The sequence below is a fragment of the Micropterus dolomieu genome, linkage group LG02, assembly GCF_021292245.1.
Source record: "Micropterus dolomieu isolate WLL.071019.BEF.003 ecotype Adirondacks linkage group LG02, ASM2129224v1, whole genome shotgun sequence".
Lineage (NCBI taxonomy): Eukaryota > Metazoa > Chordata > Actinopteri > Centrarchiformes > Centrarchidae > Micropterus > Micropterus dolomieu.
In genome coordinates this window covers 2,967,034-2,977,779 of record NC_060151.1, presented here as the reverse complement: position 1 = coordinate 2,977,779, position 10,746 = coordinate 2,967,034, and the positions used below count along the sequence as shown (strand labels likewise).

Below are 10,746 nucleotides of genomic sequence, written 5' to 3'. Positions count from 1 at the left end.
CCACCCCCACCCCCAGCATACTTTGTCCAGTAGTTTTGCCTCGCCATTACATTTCCTACCTCCATCCAATATGGCCACCATCTCCGTTGTGTTATGAATGTATAATACCAGGACGATGCTGCTGCCGCCCATATCACCACTCAATGAACAGAATGATACAAGCTGCAGCAGCAATCCTCTGCAGGATGCATAAAGACAAATCCCCCTCTGCGCATCTTTACGCAGGATAAATATATGGACAGAATGCAATGCAATGAAACTTGGGCTATATGTGGTACAGAACTAACAGGGTACTGGTCTGAAAGGTTTGCACTTAGTGCAAAGCTGGATTCTATATGGATCCCAAACAAATGACAGAGATGATGTGCGTAAAACATGAGTGGGTGCACATTTAAAGGCATGACGAGAGAGTGTGCAAAGCACTGCAGCACAATGCAGTGGTCTAGATATGGCTTCCCTGTTGACACAGCATCACAGCACTGCACAATACACACACACACACTGAAGAAGAAAAAGACAATGTCATCTAACCACATCATGCTGTGTGTAAAGATGGTGGGTTATATCTGAAGTGGAACTGAAATGAAGATCCAGACAGAAAATTCAAGCACAGGCTGCACATCCCTTACACTCACACCACACACCACACACACACACACACACACACACACACACACACACACACACACACTCACACACACACATACTGGCTCTCCCATCCCAGTACCGACCTGTGGGGGACTCGATGCCCGCCGAAGCATACCCGGAGGCGGTCGGCGACGGGGAGGACGAGGCGGGGGGGATGATGGATCCGCCACCGCTGGAGCTGCTCCCAGGCTTGGGGCACTTCTTTGATGACTTCTTCTCCTTCATCCAGGGAAACTCGTGGGCCAGCGGACCGGCCGGAGAGGCCGTGGCCGTGCCAGGGGCCTGGCCGGCCGGGCAGGGTTGCTGGGCGGCTCGGTGGTGCGTCTGGAGGCCATTAGTGGCGGAGGTTCTCCGGTTCTGCTGGCTCCTAGCAGTCGGTCTCGGCTGGCTGGCTGTGCAGGGGCTGAGGCTGGGGATGGTGTGCTCGAAGGGAGGCGGAATTACTGTCGACTCCTTGATTGATGAAGTTTGAAATGACTCCAGGACGGCGGGGAAGGACGTCAGGCACTCTGCTAGGGACGGCTGGCTGTTTATAAAACCGATCTCCCTCTCAAATTCAAAATTCATAGCTCCCTCAGACCGGTTTCACCCTCAAACGGCGAGACCCCCGAACAATCCCTTCCCCAAAATAAAAAAAACAAAACACATAGCCTACACACGCACGCTCGCACACGCACACAACACAATATGGCTTCTTAAAAAAATAAAACGAAATGAAAAAACGCACGAGCACGTATGCCCCGACCGCAATGGCGTAAATGCGGTGGCTATATAATAATTGTGTATATTGGTGATATTACTAGCGTATGGGGACCTGGGTAGGCTAAACTGAAGAACTATGGGGCGAAATTGCAGCCAATTCCTGGTCATGTGACCCAAAACATCCAATCGGGGGCTTCGGCCTGGCGGCGGCGATGGATGTGGGAAGCAGCATTATTATTTTTCCACCAAACGCTGTGGCAAAGAGGGGCTGTATCACAGGATAGCCGCTATTGTTTTGTCTTAGCGGGGGGTAAATTCTGGGGAGAAAAAACGGGGAAGGCGGCGGTCGCCATGTGCGCCGTGTGGGCGGCGGGTCTCCAGGCCGGTGTTACGCACAAACAATAGAGCATCTCTCGGAGATTTTTTCGGTCCTCTGGGTGATATGACAGTTAACATTGGGTGAGCGGAGCCGGCCAACACCGTTTACAATATGGCTCCTTAAAAAAAGCCTGCCTACTGTTTACAACACTCAGCTCATTAATCTTATAAAGTGTGACAGAGCCTGAAAATCCCCAACTTAGACACGGAAAACTTGGACAGGGTTTTAGATGGCGCAGCAGCTCAGGAGGAGAGGATGATGAAGATTTCTACTCAGCCAGCGGTAGTGAAGATGAAGCAGGTTGGCTTCTAACAGAGGAGAGAGACAGAAACTTAGATTTAACTGGGAAGAGAGGCAGTGAGCCTGTTGGTGTGTAAGTGGACATTTTTGTATTTAATAGACTTCTTAGTGCATTTAGGGTAATGCTTTTTTAAAAACAGCTGTTTCGTCCGTGCGTTCGTGTGTGTTTGTGAGACATAGAAACCTGCTGTCTAAATATAATCTCACTAAAATAGTATCTGCACGCAGGCTCCAAAATTCTTGGTCCAGGCTACCATGGTTCTCCCTCACCCTCTCGTTCCTATGTGATGTGTGTGTGTTAAAAATGCTCCGTGTGTTTACGCAGAGAGTAAGAGGGAGAGAGAGTTCACAGCGAGGTCGCTCCGTGCAGCTGGGAAAAAAGTAAAGGAGAGCGCAGGCCCCTTGTTCCTCCTAATAGTGAAATAATAATACAGCGACAATAATATGAATGCTAACAGTAAGTGAGAGTGTGATGATGGCGTCACGACTCAACAGGACGCACATGTAGATGTTTTAGAAATATCAGCAACTCGGGAATTTAAGCAGAGGGTATTTTGGGGAGGGCCCGAGGAGCCCCGAGTGGAAAAAAAGAAGTGCGGTGATCAATCTTTCTCTCCCTGCAAAGAGCCTGACAGCAGCCCCATCTCTCTCCCTAAATAACAAGAAAACCTCCAGTCTTTTTCTCTCCATCTCTCTCCTTTTAGGTCCAGTATTCGCCATGCTTGAATGTTTTTAACACTGCTTCTACGCGCAGCAGACATGCGCATATCATGCAGAACTATGTTATCTATTAAAAAAACTGATAAACACAAATTAATATAAGCTATTTAGCTCGCCCCCCTTCTCCCACTCTTTCCCATGCCATTTGGCTTCGCCCCCCAGGCTCTGAAAAAAAAAAAAAAAGAGGCAGAAAGAGCAGAAATGTGTGTGGGAGTGAGGGCCATTGAGAGCAGCAGAAAGCGCAGGCAGCGAGTAGGCCGAGGCTGCACGAACACACACAACACAGCACACACAAGCTGCTGACTGAGCTCCAGCACCACAACACTGCACCCGCACGGCTCCGTTTCTCTATCTCGTTTTGACTATGTCTGGAATTTTATCAAAAGTATAGAGATTTTTTTGTAAAATTACTACAAGTCTTTTTTTTTTTTGAGTTTGGTGGAGAGCAGAAGCTGTTTTTTTCCCATGAGAGGCATGGATTGGCCGACTGAAGATTGGGGATTTTTGACTTTTAATTTAATTTAAGGTTGCTATATTTGATTTTGCAGTCACTTCATTTGTTAGGGGTACTGTTAATGGTAGGGTAAATCATGCATTTCCCTTCTAGAAATTAGCCTACGTTTGAATTTAAATTTAAAATATGATTGCTAATCATTAGCATGATATTTGATATTTTGATTGGTTCCACACATGTTTACGCTTTTTTTAAAGGAAGAAAAAAGCTTCCGAATTATCAGTTCATGAATTGTACTTCCTCATTCTGTTTATACTAAATAAAAGTAAATTAAAAAAATATTGTTATTATTATAGACTTTAGTCAAATTGATACAGGCTACAGCATGATGAATCAGGACATCTGTTCACATCTGACAAAGAACTTATTTGACAGGTTCTCTACCTAATACAGCCCATGTAAAAATCGTAACGTTATTAAATTGTAGTTATAACTTCTGAACACTCCAGATCAGTATGTGTGCTGTGAGCGTGGTTTCAGCAGTGGCTGCGTTCCCGAAGCCGAGCCGTCTGTTTTTATGAGGCAATAAATTAGATCCAATCTCTGCTTATTGGTGTTTTTATTGTCTGTTAGTCCAACGGAGATGTAAAGGGAAGTACAGCCATTATTTATGGGAGCTTGATTTATGTCCCAAGTTTTATGCCGCTCTCAGGCCTCAGAGCACACGCGCGAGCTAGAGAAGGGTCGGCTGCGGGTTAGAGACCACGTGACCGGGCCAAGGCGCAGGCCCCGGGCTTTTTTTAGTCATATCAGCTAGCAGGAGGATCAGCATGTGTGGAAAAAGTCCAGAACGCAAGAGAGAAGACAGAACAGTTAAGCTGAAGTGATCTCTGTTTTTAATGCTCTTGGTTCTCATGCTGGTTCAGTATCCATACTACTTTATACCACAGGTATAAAGTCCTCTATCTGTTGAAAAAGGTGGAACTTGGAAAATGGACAGGCAGTTAACAGTTAATTATTAAAAGCAGTCAGCAATTCAATTGTCAATAAGTTAGTGGAATAGAAAAAAAGTCCAGTTAAAACTTATATATAACTCCAGCCTACAGCAAATTATAAAACACTCTCTCTAGCCTGGTTTGGGAATGGCTTATTCCCAATGCTTTAAACCATAAGTACATTTGTTTGTTTGTTTTTTGCCAAACTATTAATTCCAAGTTCAAGAAGGAGCTCTCCCTCTACCTTCACTCCTTTGAGCTCAACACTTAGCTAACAACAGCTGCTGTATAGCCAAAATATTGTTCAATGCAATGAGTGTTTATGCAGAGGAACAGATTTCCATTGGGTGAGACTCCTACAGAGATGGTTTGGGGTTCATTCTGGTTTTAGTTCAGTGCTGCTTTGGGTTCAGGTTTAGAGGTCAGATAGGGTTTCAGTGTCCTGCTCTAAGGACACATCAGCAGATTGCGTGTTTGAAGGTCGCCTTGCTGCCAACTCGCTGCTACAAATAATTGGTAACATGAGCTTGAAAATAAATGAGTTTTATAATTTTAAATCACAGGCTGCTTTCAGTTTTCCAAAAACTGTATCCTATTTTTGTAGAGAAATGGACTCCTAAGGGTTTTCTTTAGCTCCAGTGACAGTAATCACTCCTGAATACGTGTCACGAGCAATGCTGTGAGGGTAAATTTGATATTGATGCCAGGCTAGACCAAAGCTATCTTTTGTGTTTCACTCAATCCTAAAATTAAATATGGAGCCTCATATCAGATCAACAGTACGCTGAAGGGCCTTGGATATTGTCTTCTGGATTGTTATGTTATGTTACATCTATGTGTTGTTGTCTTGATTTGGGTCTCTTCTGTGATGTTGCAAAGAGAGTGATGCAAGGTGAAACACAGACATTGACCAATAGTTCAGAGTTATCAGACAAAACAACAGAGGTCAGTGTCAAAATCAAGTGGCAACAGGTATCAGGTTTTAGATAATACTTGGATCTGACCATAGATGCAGCCCAGTGTCTGTTTTGTCCTGGTATGATAAATGAATACCAGCCGCCAGCAAAACAGTAGCATAATAGCTGCAATTAGAACATTTGTATACTCTGCAGCCACTTTGCCAAGAAACCACTGTCTAGTTTGTAAAGCATAAATGAGGCTAAAAACAGAATATAAGTTTTCCTAAAGGTTAAAGATGTTTTCTTTTTATTTCTGACATGTTACATGTGGCTCTTGGCTTCAGATTTCATAATTGGGAGTGTTTTTCTGACAGTGATATCATGCTGTAGCCCCAGGTATCGACCCGATATTCAATACTGGCATCAGTGTCAGGTCATCCCTCAGCCAGAAACATGCTGTTTGAAAGAAGTCACACCAGATCTGGGATTTGTGAACAGTGTTTTGTGTCCTCAGCCATCACATCGTGGTAGAATATAGGTGAACACAGACCAATTAGTCTGCATCGCATAACATAAAATGTAAACTTATCAGTATAAAGCAGTGAGGGCAGCTGATTTTAAAAAGTTCAGTAGGTTGAAAATTCTTTTAGAAGAATATGTGAACCTTCAATTGATGTCAAAGTTGATCATCAACAAAACTATGTACCGCTTATTTTAAACGTTTGAGTTTTAATCCTGGTGTGAAATTATTTGCATATTTTCATAGTTTATGAATTTTGCCACAGCTGTCAGCCAAGTGGAGTACAAAGGGCTGTTTATATGTTGCCATGACAGTCAGTAGAGTTGGTGCTGGCAGGGTTTTCACCTGACAGGAGCACAGCCTAACAAAATGTTACAGCCGTTTCAGATGGAACTTTCTAGGTTTTCGGGTTGATGATGTTTTTAAACATCTGGAGTCTTCACTCCTGAGAATCATAAAAAACTGACGATAAGCTCTGAATAACATAACATTTTATTAAAGAATTGTTTGACAGACAACTCTCTCAACAATGAAAGAAAAAGGAGCTACAAAGGACAAAGAAATAAGTTTTTTTTTCTCCAAAAAGACTTCTTCTTTTTTCCAGCTAATAGTTTGTCTAAATTTTCCGACTATGCACGGATGGGTCACCAATCCCCATCCTTGCCTTTTTCCCTGTACAAGCCAAGACATTTATGTACAAGGGTCATTATAGGAACATAAAAACTACTTATTTTCTTCTAAAATACAAGAACTAAAAAATGTAACTTCAGTACAATGGACAAGAAGAACACAACGTTGTTTTTTTTCTTTCTTAACAGGTAAATACTAAAAAAGTACAGTATTTTTTCTCGATATAAATACATGAAGGATAAATAATAATTATACAAAACAGAAAGTATTTTTAAACTGGCTATAACAAATAAATATTTATATATGAATGTTCACTTGAACACACATTGGCGAAAGACGCTTTGATTGGAGGGCCTTACGTCTTCAAAATAAGATTTTATTATTATTTTTACCTTTAACCATCAAAATGTAAACTCTAAGTGCAACAATGATGCCCAGATGTGAAAAGCGTTTGTGTAGATCTGCACTTTTAAAAACCACATCACAGGTTTATTTCCAGAACAGCAGAGAGTGTAGTGGGAGTCAGACACACACAGCTTGTTCCCAGTGTTGAACACTGGCTGAAACACTCCTGTAAGGGCCTTGTGTGTGTCCTTCCAAACTCCCCTCACTGACGGTTCAAACAAATAAACCCATTTGTTTTCAAAATGTACGATACACACCAGCTCTCGTCTCTGGACATGCATTTTTGTTCAAATATATACCCTGTATCCACGTTAAAAGTCAAGATATGCAAGAACAAAACAAAACTATGAAAGTGAACCCTTCCAAAATGATAGTGAGAGAGAGAGACAGAAAGAGAGAGAGAAAGAGAGAGAGAACCAAACATAAATAAATAGTGTTCTCCACTCTTATTAGTTACCCTGTGTCGATGATGTGCTAAAACAAGAACATTAAAAATGTCTCTTCCGTGTCCTCTCATGTGTTTGTTTGAAGATGTCAACAGCTGGTGTAGCCTGGCTGTGGATGTGTCAGCGAAAGGAAGCTAGCTTAGCATTGCTGTGTGTGTGTGTGTGTGTGTGTGTGTGTGAATAATGAAACAGTGATTAGCTAACATAGCTTAGCACAGATGTGTGTTCGTGGGAGCTAGTTTAGCCTTTGAGCTTGTAGCTTCTTAAACCCTGTAAGAGTGATGGGAGGGTGGTGAGTGCATTTGTGGTGGTGGTGTGTGTGTGTGTGTGTGTGTGTGTGTGTGGGGGGTGTGTGTGTGTGGGGGGGGGGGGTGGTCTGTGGCGGATTGTGAGAAATTTTGCCTCCTTCAGAAGCCATGTGCTGCTGCCACAGACAGGAGACGGTGGGTTAGTAGTGATTCAGTCTGGATGGAAAGAGAAGGGTACGGCAGGAGGTAAAAAGAGACAGTGAGGGGGGGACCATCCAGTGGTTTTTATGTGCCTTGTGGAACGAGGGGAACAGAGGATGATGAGCGCTGCCAGCTCGAGCCATATATTTCTGTTCTCCCTCTCTCTCCGGCGATGGAGAGGCAGAGCTCTCCACATAGCTCAGCTCGGCTGACAACAACATGTGTTGCCTGGAGGGGGAGAGAGCTCAGCGTCATAAATCTAGCCACCTCGTTTACTGCCCATTAACATCTCAACTATTTCATTTACCAGGCGGGAGAGCTGTTTGTATATGTGCGTGTCTTAGGGGGGAGATTTTATTATCAAAGTACAATTTTAAACTAGCTCTAACAGAGCCCTTACAGCCTTTTTTCTTTTACAACATGCTAGCTGAGCTATGCTTGCGATTTGCTCCGCCCATGATGTATTAAAAGTCCAAAGAGGAAGACTTTAGTACTAAATGATACAACTTAAATATACCATATTATACAGAGAGATTTTTCCTTCCCTTTAGATTTATTTTTATTTTCTGAGAAATAGTGTTCACCAAAAACTGACATCTCGCCGTTTTTTAGATTGTAGAGTATTAGTCTAATGAATACTGACTAAACAGCGGTGCTCACCATAGATCCTGTTATGCCGTACAGCTGCATATGTCTCTGCACCAGTGCCATGAGACGAGCCCCCTGACGTTTATTGTCCCCGGGGGGACGTGAGAGACAATTGACTGTATACCACGTCTCCCACACCTACAATATGCTTCACTGCTCTGGGACCAAGAAATACACTCAGAGTAGACTGTAAATTGCTCTAAAAGGATTGATGTTAAAAGCATGGGTAAACAGAACCAAGAGTTCAAAAATGAAACATGTATCACTGATAATGTATATTAACATTAAGCAGCTTTGAATGTGTAAGTTAAATTAAGCAGCTTTTTTATGGGAAGGTAAAACATTACACAGTTAAATGGTTTAAACGTTTTCTCCCCCCTGTATGACGACGTAAGGTTTCAGTAGTCCAGATTCATATTCCTTATGTGTGTACACATACTTAGTTAAAAAAGCTGAATCCAATTCTGAGTTAGTAAGTATGGTCCCAGCTTAATTTTCTTTTTGGCAGCAACCATTGATTTCAGTACTTTTACAGCAGATTTGTCTGACTCTTTTGACAACATGAATAGTTTGGGTCGATCTCTGCTACTTGATAATAGGCACAACCTTTGTATTTTTAAAATTAAATTAAACGCTCTAGCAATAGTAATAAGAATTGACGGAGCTATTGGTGAAGGCAGTGAAAACAGGGTGGGCCTGGAAAACAGTGATGGTTCCCCTCTGAGCACTGGACAAACCACTGGATGGCTCCTGTCTGTCTAGTTCTGTCTTTCCTGCCGTCCCATTGCAGCAGTAGAGTCCCCACATGTTAGTTAGTTTGTTAGTGAGTCACGTCGTGTTACGTGTTCTCTGTCGTCTTCACTATTTCCTACGTTGTCATTTTGTTCCAAACCTGCTACAGGTGAGTGAGCTTGGGTGCTTCCTGGATTCTGCCCTGAGTCGAGGTGTGGTGCGCCGACAGCTCGGTGTACGTCGGGTGTGTGGGCGGGTCACAGGGACCAGGGGGTCCCCCTCCGCCCACGTGGTGCTGGTTGGTGGCCGACATGGGCCCCGCGCCATTGTAGTCCATGGTTTGGTGGTGGGGTTGCGTGGGGCCGAGGTGGTTTAGCCCATACATGGAGGGCCCCGAGCCAGACATAGGTTCCACATAGCTGCCACCCCCCACATAGACTGGACTGGCTTGCATGTTGGTGGGAGTCCCGTATCCGGCGGTGTTGGCCTGCACTAGGCCATGGTGGGGATGGGGGTCACCGTAATCCGGGTCTGGGGCGCCATACTTCTGCTGGGGGGGGCAGCCCTTCATGGGGACATTGGAGTAGGCAGTGGACATGGAGTAAGATACTCCCTGGTGGGGCTTGCCGAAGGATGGCGGAGATGGGACGTCGTAGCCTGCACCTCCTCCTCCGCCTCCCCCTCCCATGGGGTGCATTGAGTTGAGGAAACTGGCGGAGGACTGCATGGGCAGGGGTGGGGAGCCAGTCGGTGAGGGCCCTCCAGAGCTGGAGCTCAGGCCCTTGGACTTCTGGTCCTTCTTGTACTTCATGCGTCGGTTCTGAAACCAGATCTTGATCTGGCGTTCGGACAGGTTGAGCAGGTTGGCCATCTCCACGCGCCGTGGCCTGCACAGGTACCGGTTGAAGTGGAACTCCTTCTCCAGCTCAACCAGCTGGGCGCTGGTGTACGCCGTACGAGCCCGCTTTGATGATGCTGATGACCCGCCGGTAGGACTCTTCTCCCCGCTGCTGCCACTCTCCGCTCCTCCTGATGCTGAGGAGAGAAGAAAACGTTACAAAAAATGTAAAATAGAGGGAAAATTTACTGAAAAACTGGAGAGGATGCAGGGAAAAACACATAAATCTTTCAATTCTTATTAAATAGAATTAAAATTAAGAAAATAGAGTAAAGACAGAGCTAGAGAGGAGATCAAGAGAGAATAAAACACACCCTGAGTGTGCTGCATGCATGCTGGAGGAAATTGAAAGCATTCAGGTTCCTAATAAAGCAGAAGGGGGTCCGGGCAAGCGGGCTGAATTATCCCTTGATATTAGTCGTCATCACTTCATAACAGTGGCAGTTATTAAGAGACGGAGGGCCGGCGCTTGCCGAGGGCAGCTAAATTGCATCTTGGATGAAAAGACAAACCCCCGACAGCAACAGCAGATGCAGCACAAGGACTACGAGCAGGAACTGATGTTGACCTGCACTCTCATGGCCAAGAAAAGTCAAACTTCTCCCCATGTTTAGACTCCTAATAGAGCCTAGAGCTTCAAATCCACTAGCTGCTTTGGCTGCTTTATGAGACATTTTTAAGTGAATAAGACTTGAGATGAGTGTTGGTTATCTGACACAAAACAGCTCAAATAGTCTAATACACTAGCCACAATGAAGTAGCATGTAGCTGATGATTATCCTCCCTCATTTCCATCAGATCTGCAACAAAGTGTTCTGCCTAAAAATTGTTTAAATGAAATGTTTGTGCGATGCTTCACATCATTTGTTTGCATGCCATACAAGCAGGGTAACCTCAAATTAGCTACTGTCACTTCTTTAT

General features: G+C 44.2%; 2 protein-coding genes across 9 annotated transcripts in view; both read right to left on the bottom strand.

Moving 5' to 3' along the window:
• Nucleotides 1-2,059, bottom strand: part of hoxb2a (homeobox B2a) — a 6,439-nt gene extending 4,380 nt beyond the window's left edge. The window contains exon 1 of the mRNA XM_046030567.1: nt 732-2,059. Within this exon, the coding sequence (XP_045886523.1) occupies nt 732-1,215 (484 nt within the window). The 5' untranslated portion in view covers nt 1,216-2,059. The remainder of the gene's footprint in view (nt 1-731) is intronic.
• A 5,411-nt stretch (nt 2,060-7,470) lies between these two features.
• The window catches only part of hoxb3a (homeobox B3a), a 91,059-nt gene continuing 87,783 nt past the window's right edge, over nt 7,471-10,746 (bottom strand). For all 8 annotated transcript variants that reach the window (XM_046070140.1, XM_046070146.1, XM_046070127.1 and 5 more), the window contains one exon: nt 7,471-9,962. In XM_046070140.1, coding sequence (XP_045926096.1) covers nt 9,091-9,962 — 872 coding nt within the window. In that variant the 3' untranslated portion in view covers nt 7,471-9,090. The remainder of the gene's footprint in view (nt 9,963-10,746) is intronic.